General features: G+C 42.6%; 2 protein-coding genes across 3 annotated transcripts in view; one reads left to right on the forward strand and one right to left on the reverse strand.

The window, feature by feature from the left end:
* LOC311122084 (dipeptidase 2-like) lies at window positions 1–10,507 on the forward strand. The gene is made up of 11 exons (XM_084196496.1): window positions 1–105; window positions 2,905–3,050; window positions 3,445–3,571; window positions 3,783–3,912; window positions 5,707–5,848; window positions 6,038–6,107; window positions 6,476–6,652; window positions 7,936–8,020; window positions 8,205–8,280; window positions 8,486–8,621; window positions 8,941–10,507. The coding sequence occupies exons 2-11, from the start codon at window positions 2,908–2,910 to the stop codon at window positions 9,163–9,165; spliced, it is 1,311 nt and encodes a 436-aa protein (XP_084052622.1). The 5' UTR covers window positions 1–105; window positions 2,905–2,907; the 3' UTR covers window positions 9,166–10,507.
* LOC311122083 (solute carrier family 12 member 4-like) overlaps window positions 10,217–14,796 on the reverse strand; it is a 22,543-nt gene continuing 17,963 nt past the window's right edge. For both annotated transcript variants that reach the window (XM_084196494.1, XM_084196495.1), the window contains exons 21-24: window positions 14,628–14,735; window positions 13,199–13,386; window positions 12,011–12,144; window positions 10,217–11,653 (exon numbers count right to left, since the gene is read on the reverse strand). In XM_084196494.1, the coding sequence (XP_084052620.1) occupies window positions 11,562–11,653; window positions 12,011–12,144; window positions 13,199–13,386; window positions 14,628–14,735 (522 nt within the window). In that variant the 3' untranslated portion in view covers window positions 10,217–11,561. The remainder of the gene's footprint in view (window positions 11,654–12,010; window positions 12,145–13,198; window positions 13,387–14,627; window positions 14,736–14,796) is intronic.

The following is a 14,796-nucleotide window of genomic DNA, read 5'->3' on the forward strand; positions in this document are numbered from 1 at the left end:
TCTGGGCGGAGGGAGCTAGTAAATTCGCATTATTCAGTTGTGATGTTCGGGTTTAGGCTGCATTCGTTGTAAATAACCCGACCAGCTGATCGATCACCTTGCACAGTGAGTTTTGTTCTGCTAAAAATACTTTACTTTTTAAATAATTATGTTGCCTATGTTTACTGAATTATTATGCTTTTTTATAGAATTCCAGTTATTTGTAGGCCTATTTGCATAATATTTATAGATCCGTAATGTTTTGGATCACTCATTAAAACTGTTGACCCATTAACTGTAAAAGTTACTTTAAATGTTATGTTCAACTTTAAACGAACTACAACTTTTAAGGATTAATGAAGCCTTCATTAATTAACCCTTTAGAAGGCCAACAGATGCTTAAGAAACCATTCTAGCAGAAGTCAGCAGTAGAAACAATAACTAAGCAGATATTCTGCCTCTGTTGCAGTAAAAAGCTGAGGGATGGAGCTGGAGAAATGTAACCACTCTCAAATTCATAGACAGAACTATGTATGCAAGGACTGACCATCCATGATACCAACATTATACTGTAGTTTTAACCATGTTTTGAGGTTATATAGTGTTAGTTTACATTTACTTTATTTACAAACATTGGAGTAGATAGGCTTATATTTTGGATTCTGATGGGGTACGACAGTTGAACTAAACTCATGAGGCATTTTATAAATTATATTCTTCAAGAATCAATGGGTACATATTGTAAAAACTGTTGGTCACTAAATCCGGCTAGAATGACCAAGTAAAAATGGTTGGCTGGTATGCCCTAACCCGTCTGAGCGGTCGGCTGTAAATGCCCTCACCCGCTATATACTTATAACTGATTGGTTTGGTTCTATCCTCTGTAGTGCTGTCCGGTTATAACATGATGTTGAGGCCCATCACTGTACTCTTGATAGTCACCACCACACACACGCAGACGCAGCTGTTTCCATTTGGAGAGGTGTATATGGTTTGGTAATCTGAATGATTTTGAATTTTATTGTTGTGTTTCTATAAGACAAAGATATGCACACATGTAAACAGTATTAGTTAAGGGTTATAACTATGCAATATACATACAGTACCAGTCAAAAGTTTGGACACACCTACTCATTCAAGGGTTTTTCTTTATTTTTACTATTTTCTACATTGTAGAATAATAGTGAAGACATCAAAACCCTGAAATAACACGTATGGAATCATGTAGTAACCAAAAAAGTGTCAAACAACCCAAATATATTTTATATTAGAGATTCTTCAAAGTAGCCACCCTTTGCCTTGATGACAGCTTTGCACACTCTTGGCATTCTCTCAACCAGCTTCATGAAGTAGTCACCTGGAATGCATTTCAATTAACAGGTGTGCCTTGTTAAAAGTTAATTTGTGGAATTTCTTTCCTTAATGCATTTGAGCCGATCAGTTGTGTTGTGACAAGGTAGGGGTGATATACAGAATATATCCCTATTTGGTAAAAGACCAATTCCATATTATGTCAAGAACAGCTCAAATAAGCAAAGAGAAACGACAGTCCATCATTACTTTAAGACATGAAGGTCAGTCAATCCGGAACATTTCAAGAACTTTGAACGTTTCTTCAAGTGCAGTCGCAAAAACCATCAAGCGCTATGATGAAACTGGCTCTCATGAGGACCGCCAAAGGAAAGGAAGACCCAGAGTTACCACTGCTGCAGAGAATAAGTTCATTAGAGTTACCAGCCTCAGAAATTGCAGCCCAAATAAATGCTTCACAGACTTCAAGTAACAGACACATCTCAACATCAGCTGTTCAGCGGAGACTGCATGAATCAGGCCTTCATGGTCGAATTGCTGCAAAGAAACCACTACGAAAGGACACCAATAATAAGAAGAGACTTGCTTGAACCAAGAAACGCGAGCAATGGACATTAGACCGGTGGAAATCTGTCCTTTGGTCTGATGAGTCCAAATGTGAGATTTTTGGTTCCAACCGTCGTGTCTTTGTGAGACGCAGAGTAGGTGAACAGATGATCTCTGCATGTGTGATTCCCACCGTGAAACATGGAGGAGGAGGTGTGATGGTGTGGGGTGCTTTGCTGGTGACACTGTCTGTGATTTATTTAGAATTCAAAGGCACACTTAACCAGCATGGCTACCACAGCATTCTGCAGCGATACGCCTTCCCATCTGGTTTGCGCTTAGTGGGACTATCATTTGTTTTTCAACAGGACAATAACCCAACACACCTCCAGGCTGTGTAAGGGCTATTTGAGCAAGATGGAGAGTGATGGAGTGCTGCATCAGATGACTTGGCCTCCACAATCACCTGATCTCAACCCAATTGAGATGGTTTGGGATGAGTTGGACCACAGAGTGAAGGAAAAGCAGCCAACAAGTGCTCAGCATATGTGGGAACTCCTTCAAGACTGTTGGAAAAGCATTCCAGGTGAAGCTGGTAGAGAGAATGCCAAGAGTGTGCAAAGCTGTCATCAAGGCAAAGGGTGGCTACTTTGAAGAGGGATAATTAAGGTAGGCTGAGCAGCCAAACTAACGGGAGTTAAGGGAAACTGAAGGGACTGTGAGGTGAAGTTAGGTAGAGAGGAGAGGAGCAGGACGGCCTTCTTTACACATATCCTTAATTTGTCAAAAAATTTATGTAGCAACTGCTGATTGCCCCTTTAAGCAAATTTCATATGTTATAAAGAGTGGCAAAGGATCACATTTGCCAAAGACCTGGATTTTATATATAGGCCTTTCATATCACACGTTATACAGTATTACTTTGTTTATAAATTATGTAGTGCTTATCAAGACTTTATGAATGCCATATAAAGCCTTCATACATTGTAGTTCGTTTAAAGTGGGACCAAACGTTCAAAGTACTGGACTGATTGAAGTTACCACGTCTTAAAATTACTTTATTTATAGAATATGATGTCGCGGATACTCCATAGAGGTGATTTACTAAGCCTGGGGACACACTTGATGCTGTGTTTTCTCTGTGGCATGATGTCGGAAGATCCTACAACAGGAAGTGCAGTTGGCTTGATGACAAAATATCCTTTGATTGATGGGTAAGTGAACGGAGGAAAGTTGTCTTAGTTATTCTGGCTTTCCTAAAATAGAGAGAAGTTTATCCTACAGTATTCCTTATTATTGGTTAATTATATATTTGTCTGTGCAGAGATACATAGATATTTTTGTTAAATCATATGCAGCCTAAAATATTAATAGCTCAAGGATTTTCAACGGTAAACTTTTGGAAATTTGGCAGTAAGTATCCAAAACAAGTGTAGTTCCAAAGACAAATAATTACCATCCCGTACTGAGTCATTCTCGCCCACACACAAGTGGTACTGTATGGAGCTGTCCCTTTTGAAATTGGATATGTAAAGATGTCTTCCTCCAGCTCCACCTTGAGTCACTCCCCTCTATTCCATCTGACTGACTCATCTCTCTCTCTCCTAGACATAACGACCTAGCTCTGATGCTAAGGATTCTCCACAACAACAGACTGAGTCAGGTTGACCTACGCAACATCAGCAAAGTGGCCACGGACATCAACCGACTCACAACGGGACATGTCGGCGCTCTGGTAGGTTAATGTATGGTTAATCGTAGCCTAAGTGTGTGTGTGTGTATGTGTGTGTGTGTATGCGTGTGCATGCTTGTGTGAGTGTGTGAGTGTTTATGTGTGTGTGTCCCCGTGCGTGTGTATACTGAGTTGTACTAAAGCCATAATACCCTTCTAACTCAAGTGTTGCTCTCTGGCCTCCTGCTTTGTCCCCATCCCATGCTCTGATCAGGTGTTTGCAGCCTACGTGTTGTGTGGCGCCCAGAAGAAGGATGCTGTGCGGCTCACACTGGAACAGATAGATGTGATCCATCGCATGTGTACAGAGAACCCAGAACTGGAGCTGGTTACATCTGTAAAAGGTATACAATATACCAGGGGTAGGCAAATAGATTCAGCCGCGGGACGATTTTTGTCAGCGTGGATGGCCGTGGGGCCGGAACATAATTATAATCATTTGTACACTGCAAATTGACCACAAATAAGCCCAATAAGAGATTGTATTTGAAAATAACAATAGTTTCATACCTTGATTACATTGAGACATGATCATGTTTCTTTTTTTATTCGTGGGAATACTTAATTATTATATATTTCTTTCTGAATTCCTGGTGATTTTAGCATTTTTTCCCCCCTAAAAAACTAAAAGTGTATTTGAATGTGTGTGGTTTTGTGTGGGAGTGTCAGTGTAGTGTGTGTGAGTGTATACTGTACATAGTGTATACAGTATATAGTCTAGTGAGTGTGCAGAGTCAGTGCAAGATAGGGTCAATACAGATATTCCGGGGTAACCATTTAATTAGCTATTTAGCAGCCTTATGGCTTTGGGGTAGAAGCTGTTCTGGAGCCTGTTGGTCCGAGAGACGATGCTTCGGTACCGTTTGCAGGATGGTGGCAGAGTAAACAGTCTATGGCTTGGGTGGCTGAAGTCTTTGCCAATTTTTTGGGCCTTACTTTGACACCGCCTGATATAGAGGTCCTGGATGGCATGGAGCTTGGCCCAAGTGATGTACTGGGCCATCCACACCACCCTCTGTAGCGCTTTATATTTGCCATACCAAGCGATGATGCAGCCAGTCAAGATGCTCTCAGTGGTGCAGCTGTAGAACTTTTTGAGGATCCGAGGGCGCATGCCAAATCTTTTCAGCCTCCTGAGGGGGAAGAGGTGTGTGTGTGTGTGTGGACCATGTTAAGTCCGTAGTGATGTGGATGCCAAGGAACTTGAAGCTCCCGACCCGCTCCACATCGATGTGGATGGGGGCGTGCTCTCCCCCCTTTTTCCTGTAGTCCACGATCAGCTGCTTACTGACATTAAGGGAGAGGCTGTTGTCTCTGATCTCCTCCCTGTAGGCTGTCTCATTGCCGTCCGTGATCAGGCCTACCACCGTCGTGTCGTCAGCAAACTTGATGATGGTTTTGGAGTTGTGCGTGGCCACGCAGTCGTGAGTGAACAGGGAGTACAGGAGGGGACTATTCACACACCCCTGATGGGCCCCTGTGTTGAGGGTCAGCATGGCAGAGGTGTTGTTGCCTACCTTCACCACCTAGGGAGCGGCCTGTCAGGATGTCCAGGATCCAGTTGCAGAGGGAGGTGTTCAGTCCCAGGGACCCGAGCTTGGTGATGAGCTTGGAGGGCACTATGGTGTTGAACGCTGAGCTGTAGTCTATGAACAGCATTCTCACATAGTTATTTCCCCTCTTGTCCAGGTGGGAGAGAGCAGTGTGAAGTTCAACTGAGATTGCGTAATCTGTTGGGGCGGTGTGCAAATTGGAGTGTGTCCAGGATGTCTGGGATGATGTGTGTCATGACCAGCCTTTCAAAGCACTTCATAATTACAGATGCGAGTGCTACGGGACGATAGTCATTTAGGAAGGTTACCTTGGAGTTCTTAGGAACAGGAACAATGGTGGGCAGCTTCAAACATGTTGGGCTTACAGACTGGGCAAGGAGACACTTGCCAGTCACTTCCGTCTGGCCAGTCATTTATGCTCTCTGATGTCATTTGATGGGTTTTCCAAATGGATCTTTCCAACATTATGGAAATGTGTGGTTGTTCAAGTGGGTTGATGCCTAGTAAAAATATGTTTCTGCCCCATTTACAGTAGTATGATGATGATGATGATGTGTGTGTGTATCATGTGTGTGTATTCCACAGGACTAAATGACACTAAGAGGATAGCGTGTCTGATCAGCATTGAGGGAGGTCATTCTATAGACAGCAGCCTGCCAACCCTGCGTATGTTTTACCAGCTGGGGGTTCGCTCAATGGCCTTCACACACACCTGCAACACACCTTGGTGAGCACACGCACACACACACATGCACACACACACACACACACACACACACACACACACACACACACACACACACACACACACACACACACACACAGACAGACTCATGCACAATATGTGTTATATTTTGGCTTGACATCTTGGGTTCTTGCTACTGGGCTATGACACAGTAGTTTTTTCTTGCTGCAGGGCTGAGTCCTCCTCAACAATCTATGATGTCTATAAAAGAGAAAATGACAGCCTAACAGACTTCGGTAAGGTAAGGGGAACCTTTAACACTAAGTCTGTGTTAAAGCCAAGACTTGTAGCCTACGCCGGTCACTTCACGCGTCATACTGGAGCGGAATGACATTTCGCTTCACTTACGTCTTTAAGTCACAAACATTCTTGATCCTTGACGACTTTTAGGGGGCTGTGTAACACTGATTATCTCATCACTGAGAGTTTTACTGTTTGAAGTGCTTACTTCAAGAAAAGTTGAGCAAAGTGTTGATGTTTTTAATGTCAGCAGATAGGTACAATGACGTACATAGAGCACATCATTACTGGGAAATCTCAATAACACGGCAAGTGGTGGCGTTATTATGCTTTATCTGTTCTCTCTCTGTCTGTCTTTCTCTCTCTCAGGATGTGGTGAAGGAAATGAACAGATTGGGGATGATAGTAGACCTGTCCCATAGTTCCTGGGCCACAGTCAGGGCAGTACTGCAGGTCTCCAAAGCTCCAGTTATTTTCAGCCACTCCTCAGCCCATGCCGTGTGTAACCACAGCCGCAATGTCCCTGATGACCTGCTCCACGAACTGGTGAGACCAAAGGCTAGAACTCTCTCTCTGTCTCCCTCTCTCGCTCTCTCTCTCGCTGTCTCTGTCTGTCTGTCTCTCTGTCTCTCTCTCGCTGTCTCTGTCTGTCTGTCTCTCTGTCTCTCTCTCGCAAACACTCCTCCATCCCTCCTCCCTTTCAACCACCATCGGCACGGTCACTCAGTGTGGGTGGCCTATGTTTATCAGGAGAGACTTTTGGAATGATGTTTTGACGATGTCCTTTCTGAAGTGTTTCTTTAATCAACTTGTCCTTTATTTGCATTTCCTGTTTTACAGTGCCTTCAGAAAGTATTCATACCCCTTGACTTATTCCACATTTTGTTGTGTTACAGCCTGAATTAAAAATTGATTAAATATATATATATTATCCATCTACACATGATACCCCATAATGACAAAGTGAAAACATGTTTTTAGAAATTTTTGCAAATGTATTGAAAATGAAATACATAAATATCTAATTTACATAAGTAATCACACCCCTGAATCAATACATGTTACAATCATCTTTGGCAGCGATTACAGCTGTGAGTCTTTCTGGGTAAGTCTCTAAGAGCTTTGCACACCTGGATTGTACAATATTTGCCCATTATTCTTTTTTAAATTCTTCAAGCTCTGTCAAGTTGGTTGTTGATCATTGCTAGACAGCCCTTTTCAAGTCTTGCCATAGATTTTCAAGCCGATTTAAGTCAAAACTGTAACTAGGCCACTCAGGAACACTCATTGTCGTCTTGGTAAGCAACTCCAGTGTATATTTGGCCTTGTGTTTTAGGTTATTGTCCTGCTGAAAGGTGAATTTGTCTCCCAATGTCTGTTGGAAAGCAGACTGAACCAAGTTTTCCTCTAGGATTTTGCTCTATTCCGTTTATTTTTATCCTAAAAAAACTCCCTAGTCCTTGCCGATGACAAGCATACCCATAACATGATGCAGCCACCACCATGCTTGAAAATATGAAGAGTGGTACTCAGTGATGTGTTGTTTTGGATTTTCCCCAAACATAACGCTTTGTATTCAGGACAAAAAGTTCATTTCTTTGCCAATTTTTTTGCAGTTTTACTTTAGTGCTTTATTGCAAACAGGATGCATGTTTTGGAAAATTTTTATTCGGTACAGGTTTAAAAAAATCTCAATTTAATCAATTTTAAATTCAGGCTGTAACACATAAAAACATGCAAAACGTCAAGGGGTGTGAATACTTTCTGAAGGCACATGGCTGGAAGGTCATATTTTTTGATGTTCTATTCTGGGTGTGTTGTTGTTTCAGAAGGAGAACGGAGGACTCATCATGGTTAATCTGCACAGTGGGTTTGTGGCCTGCCATGGCCAAGCCAATGTCTCCATTGTGGCTGGTGAGCAGTTGCCTTTGATTAGTGTTTACTGGCATCAAACAATTAAGTGCAAAATTGGCTGCCTTGTTATCAATTAAGACCTGTTTACAAGAGCAATACGAAGAACATCAGTAACATGTGTATACATGATTTATCCTATGTAAATATCTTCCTGATCTTCTGATATTCCTCTCACGTTTTGCAGACCATTTTACCCACATTAAGAAGGTGGTTGGACCCGAGTTAATAGGAATAGGAGGAGACTTTGATGGAGCGTCTAAGTAAGAACTTGTTGTTACCTCAGAGTAAGAACAGCACATCCAGCTTTAGTTCATTAATACATTAGGCTCCAGCTTGAATGCTATCAGAATGACTCACTTTTTTGTAAGCAGGCTGGTAACAGATAGCAGCTGCATTTTACATGTTGTTCTCCTTTGGCCTAAGGGTTTCAGTAATACATATCCTGTTATGTTCTACTGTCTGAAGGTTTCCTCTTGGATTAGAGGATGTGTCCAAGTATCCCGCTCTGATCCAGGAGCTGCTGGAGAGGAACTGGACAGAGAACGAGTTGTCCGGGGTCCTCAGACGCAACTTCCTGCGTGTGTTCAAGGAGGTCGAGAAAGTGAGTGCTAAAGGAACAAAAGCGCTGTGTTTTCAGCTCATAAAAAAGGCTCCATGCTACGGTGTGAGTATTGTAATCAAAGCCCATCAAAAACACCTGCAGTAGTAACAAAGGAATGAAAGGCATCTCTGTCTGGGACTGAATGTCCATCTGAGTACTTTGTGGTATGAAGGGAACTGAGAACTGGAAAGGAGCCCAGTATAGTGCATGGAAAATCCCACTTGGTTTTTCTTGTTCAGTAGAGTCACTGTCACGGCATCATAACACAGTGTAAACTTCTCTCTCTCTCCCTCCCTCCTTCTCCCTCTCCCTTCCCCAGGAGCGTGACAGGCAGAAAGAGAAAGGAACTCTCCCCAGTGAAGCTCAGATCGACTTGGCTGAGGTTCAGAACCCCTGCAGGCTGGTTCTCAGGCGACCCGACCACCAGGGGATCAAGAAGGAACAGATGTACTCCAAGGGCCACAGTGAACTGGTGGCCCCCAGGAGTCTGGTCTGGACTGTGGTTGTACTAATCTCCTGCCTCTGTGTCCTGATGGACCATTAAGACTATAATAATATGGCCTCGATTCAATCAGATCGAGCACTAACCCGCGCTGGCCGATATCCGCATAGCGGATGTTTTGGCAGTATTGGAGGTGTAACTGCGGTGTGAGCTGACAAATAGGTGTGTGGCTGCTCTTTTGTGTCACCAACCACTCCCTTCCTTACTATCCCTATGCATTAGATGTTCAAAACGACAAAAGCAAGTGTAGGCTCTGTCGATGATGGAGATAATGACAGGCCAATGCATGTTTTCATGTTCATTTGGATGGGGGGATTTATAACCTATCAGTCTATGTAGACAATAGACCATTACGCATTAGAGTGGTTGAAACATGAGCTTCTAACGCGGCTACATGGGATTTGTGGGATATAAAGTCAGGTGTGGTTTCATTGCATCCAATGGCAGTGTCCACGATAATGTACCGTAAGGGGCTGCTCTAATGCAGTTCCTCCTCCGACACTGCCAAAACAACTGCTATGTGGATGTCGGCTACAACGGATCTGATAGAATCTAGCTCTTAGTGTTACTAAACTATTAGCAGTGCTTGACTTGGGCAGGAGCCTACCGGAGCCGAGTACCGGCACCTCAAATTCTCTACTGCTTGAGCTCTTTTTACTCTTATAGAATATTAGCTCAAAAGTATAGTGGAGCTCCTGCACCTAAATATAAACAGTACTTGCACCCAAAATAAGTACCGGCACCTATTTAGTAGTACTACTAGTGTTGTATTAGTAGTGTTATATTACACTACAACCATGTTTCTCCGACAGTTACAAGCCTAGCTTTACCGTGTTTACTGTGTCACTTGCTTACATGCAGATGTGATCTGGCCTACAAAGAACTTTACCTCATTTTTAGTTTCGGTCATTTTGACCTTGAAGGAGTTTTATATTTACACAAAGCTCTGCATGAACTTTGCACTATATTACATTGAGTTCAACACGTTGAACTCTTTTTACATATCTCATTATAAAAATATATGTTGTTATGTTATGTTTGTTTATTGATACAGTCAAGGCCACAAGGTCATTCTGAGGCATTTACAAGGTCATACTGAGGCATTTAGCTTTATTTATCTGAGGACACAGACCTTGAGGTTCATCACACAAACTTGATTGTCACAATGAAACTATTTCATAGCAAGTGAAGATTTCATCTTAACATTAAGATTATTGTAACATTTCCTCACAAGAGGGTACAGTGAAACGGTATGTAACTAACATGTTAATATACTGTAATGCCTCCTACAGTCATCTCAGGAATGTTGTATTCTGTATTCATATCATAGGTTATATCATATTTATTTTGCCTTTCTCTTAAGTAAATAATGCTTTGAGTTTTCTGTTTTTCTACCATGTTATTTTGTGAACACATTGATATATCTGAAGTCAAGAAAATTACATTCTGGTTGAATATGGAAATGAATCATGATTTTATTGCCACGTTCAGATAAGTACTCTTCCTTTTTACAGCTCTTGCAGTCTACAAGAAATAAAAGGAAATGTGTGCGTATGCTACTCTGTTCGTTCAGGTGGCCCAGAAAGTATTCTTCATGCCTATCATAATGACTTTTGTACAGAAATAGCAGATCAACAACTATACATTACATTGAATGATGTAAAACCTCTTCTCTTTCAACAATTACAATTACAATAATCATAAATCAAAATGATTTCAAAACAATCTCTGGCATCTACATTTACAAGCTCTGTCTCTGCCATCTGTTGAAATACCCCAACTGGCATTTCTTTGTTCATTATCTACAATCCGAAAAATCTTAACCTCATCGGGGGAAGATAGAGAAAATAAATAAGAAAATAAATATAAAAGTTATTATTCCACCAACCAAAAAAGGACTCAAATTGGCACTCTACACAGAGGCCTTCATATGGCCCACCCAAGACTATGCGCTATCTGGCAAGCTAATCCTTGATGAGGGAAAGCCCACCATAATTTATTTTCTGCAAAAAAATACAAAAATACTGACTCAGTCGACATAGAAAATTAATGTTTGATGGATGTATGTGTAAAAGTAGCAGTTGTTAATGGTCTCCTATTGCAGAAATAGGTTTGTGAATGACACAAGCTTTAGTTGCCTTGGCAATAAGGCATTCATATGAGGGAATTATAGCATGTCATCTTTAAAGGCTACTGTCCTCGTGGAAGGCAATACATTCCACAGAAATGCCAGGCAAATTATTATTGCTTTCTGTGGTCCTCAAATTCCACAATAAAAGTCCTCTTAATTCCATCATTAATTGGCACAGTTTGTGTGTACTGTATGTTGAGGATCGGCTGGATGCTGCTGCCGGTGCTGCAGTGCCCCCGGTGGTCGGGGTGGAATGTTTCCTGTCGAGGCAGTGTCATGACCTATGATCCCAGTGGTTTCTGATAGGTCAGGAGTAGATAGTGATGACCTCTCGTCCTCCTCCTCTCACCAGCAGCACTCTCTCCAAACCTTCCGTCAGCACCTCCAGAAACTCCATATCTGGGCCAGAGTTAAGCACTGCTATAACCAGCAACTCTGCTCTGCATTGCTGCACCTGCGATTACATCTGCAAATCTGTGTACGTGACCAATTAACTTTGATTTGATGTTCAGCTCAAAAGCCAGTAGTCTTTCATCTCGGTAGACATAGCCAAATATTTCGTGCATGCTGGCTGGCCATCTACTAATACTCATTCGGTCATCTTTTACACAACTCATGCTACACTCAACCCCAAATTACACTCCCTAACCCCATAATGAGCCCTAAAACTGTCCTAAAAAATGAAATATTGTACCACACAGACCTCTAAGACCAGTGTTGTCCAGTAAATTGAGAGCAGCTGTTAGTGAAGGATACAGTTCTCGTCTCCGTCTGTGTTGCGTGGCGGCCCCGGCATGTTGAGCAGCACCAGACGAGCATCATGGGACTTGTTGACGATTACCTCGTTCAGCTTCACTGCCGTGTGCATCCGCCGCACATTGGACTGGTCCCTGGGACACAACCACATACAGATGTTACAATGCAATCCAGAACATTCAAGTATTTAAAGGGATAGTTCACCCAAATTACACATAGGTTTCCTTACCCTGAATGCAGTCTATGGACAAAGTATGACAGCAATCCAGTTTCCCTGGCTCTGTTTAAACATGCTAAAGTTTTAGCATTTGTGGCACAAGTCCCATTCAAGTCATGGGACCGATATTATCATTTTTCACACATCATGTCCAAATCATCCGAAAGTATCTAAAATTGATTTTGAACCTCAAAAAAGTACCTTATAGAAGTTTTGAACATGATGTGCAAGAAATGTTATATCGATACCATGATTTTAATGGGATTTGTGCCACAAATGCTAAAACGTTAGCATGTGGAAATGGTGCCAGGGAAACTATACTAAAGCATGGATTGCTGTCATACCTTGTACATAGACTGCTTAACAAAGTCAGAAAACCAATATGTAATTTTGTAATTTGGGTGAACTATCCCTTTAACAATGCCGTGGAATAATGTTCAGATATCTAACAGTGAACAGCATGAACCAACTCAGTCATAAAGCAGAAAGACATCAAGTGCAGTCCACATACCAAAGCACACCCCACCCCGCCATTCCAATCCATTGCATGGAACTTACAGACTCAGAGTGATCAGAATAACATATTACTAACAGGAACTTACAGACTCCGAGTGATCAGAATAACATATTACTAACAGGAACTTACAGACTCCGAGTGATCAGAATAACATATTACTAACAGGAACTTACAGACTCCGAGTGATCAGAATAACATATTACTAACAGGAACTTACAGACTCTGAGTGATCAGAATAACACATCACTCACAGGATGAACCATTCTCTGTCTGCAAGACAACAGAAGCAGAAAAAAGAGAGAGAAGAAGGAAGACTAGAGAGAGTGGACTACCTCAGATGGGGCCGGATGGAGATTTTCCTAACCACGTGAAAGGCCTGGGGGTTTTCCTAGTCAGATCACGTGGGTCAAGAAAAACTCCTGGCCTTCCAATAGACCAACAACAAGTGACTCACGGTTTGAGGCTCATGAGTTCTCTGAAGTTCTCTGGTGCGTTGTTCCTGTTCCTCCTTTCTGCCTCGTACTTCTCCTTGGTCCAGGTCATCTGGATCTTATCAGCTACAGGCTCCACCACCTCCTCCTCCTCGTCTGAGTACAGGCTGCCCATACGGATCAGAGAGTGTCTGTCCTTTACCAGCTGGGCCTATAGGGGGCAGAGTGCAGGGGATACAATGTCCTAATGTCCATACCAGAGTTACTTGAAATGCATGGCCATACATTGCTTCATTTAATGCTAGTGTAGATACACTTTATATACAAAAGTATGTGGACACCCCTTCAAATTAGTGGATTCGGCTATTTCAGCCACACCCGTTGCGGACAGGTGTATAATCGAGCATACCGCCATGCAATCTCCATAGACAAACATTGGCAGTAGAATGGCCTTACTGAAGTGACTTTCAACGTGGCACCGTCATAGGATGCCACCTTTCCAACAAGTCAGTTCGTCAAATTTCTGCCCTGCTAGAGCTGCCCCGGTCAACTGTAAGTGGTGTTATTTTGAAGTGGAAACGTCTAGGAACAACAACGGCTCAGCCGCAAAGTGGTAGGTCATACAAGCTCACAGAACGGGACCACCGAGTGTTGAAGCGAGTAGCGCATAAAAAGTGTCTGTCCTCGGTTGTAACACTCACTACCGAGTTCCAAACTGCTTCTGAAAGCAACGTCAGCACAGTAACTGTTTGTCGGGAGCTTCATGAAATGGGTTTCAATGGCCAAGCAGCCGCACACAATCCTAAAATCACCATGCGCAATGCCAAGCGTCGGCTGGAGTGGTGTAAAGCTCGCCGCAATTGGACTCTGGAGCAGTGGAGTGATGAATCATGCTTCACAATCTGGCAGTCCAACGGACAAATCTGGGTTTGGCGGATGCCAGGAGAACGCTACCTGCCCCAACTGTAAAGTTTGGTGGAGGAGGAATAATAGTCTGGGGCTGTTTTTCATGGTTCGGGCTAGGCCCCTTTGTTCCAGTGAAGGGAAATATTAACGCTACAGCATACAATTACATTCTAGATTATTCTGTTCTTACAACTTTGTGGCAACAGTTTGGGGAAGGCCCTTTCCTGTTTCAGCATGACAATGCCCCTGTGCACAAAGAAAGGTCCTTACAGAAATGGTTTGTCGAGATCGGTGTGGAAGAACTTGACTGGCCTGTACATAGCCCTGACATTAACCCCATCGAACACCTTTGGGATGAACCTGCTACTGGGCTAAATCACACTTTCAATGGAGATTCTCCAACTGAGGATGATTAAATACAGGAGAAGACTTCTGGGTCTGGGAAACCAGCTCAATATGTCATTCACTGTGGTCCACAACTATTGTTAAGTATGTTTGGTCTGACAGGTGTAATTCTGTGGATGTTTGTGGATGTGTAAGATGTACCTCTCTTTCTCGCTCTGCGCTGGACAGCCTCATCTGTCTGAGCATCTGAGACCTCTGCTCCATCATCAGAGTCCTCTCATACGTGTAGGCCGAGATGTCGCTGTCATGCTGAAACAATTAACATGGTAGTACGTAAATACCTGACCTTTGAATACACTAAGGGGAGAGA

This window comes from Coregonus lavaretus, assembly GCF_964263955.1.
Source record: "Coregonus lavaretus genome assembly, contig: HAP1_SCAFFOLD_1122, whole genome shotgun sequence".
Lineage (NCBI taxonomy): Eukaryota > Metazoa > Chordata > Actinopteri > Salmoniformes > Salmonidae > Coregonus > Coregonus lavaretus.

Coding starts and splice junctions, on each gene's coding strand:
- LOC311122084 (XM_084196496.1), top strand. CDS start 2,908: ATGATGTCGCGGATACTCCATAGAGGTGATTTACTAAGCCTGGGGACA. Junction 3,572..3,782: donor CGGGACATGTCGGCGCTCTG/GTAGGTTAATGT, acceptor TGCTCTGATCAG/GTGTTTGCAGCCTACGTGTT. Junction 6,653..7,935: donor ATGACCTGCTCCACGAACTG/GTGAGACCAAAG, acceptor TTGTTGTTTCAG/AAGGAGAACGGAGGACTCAT.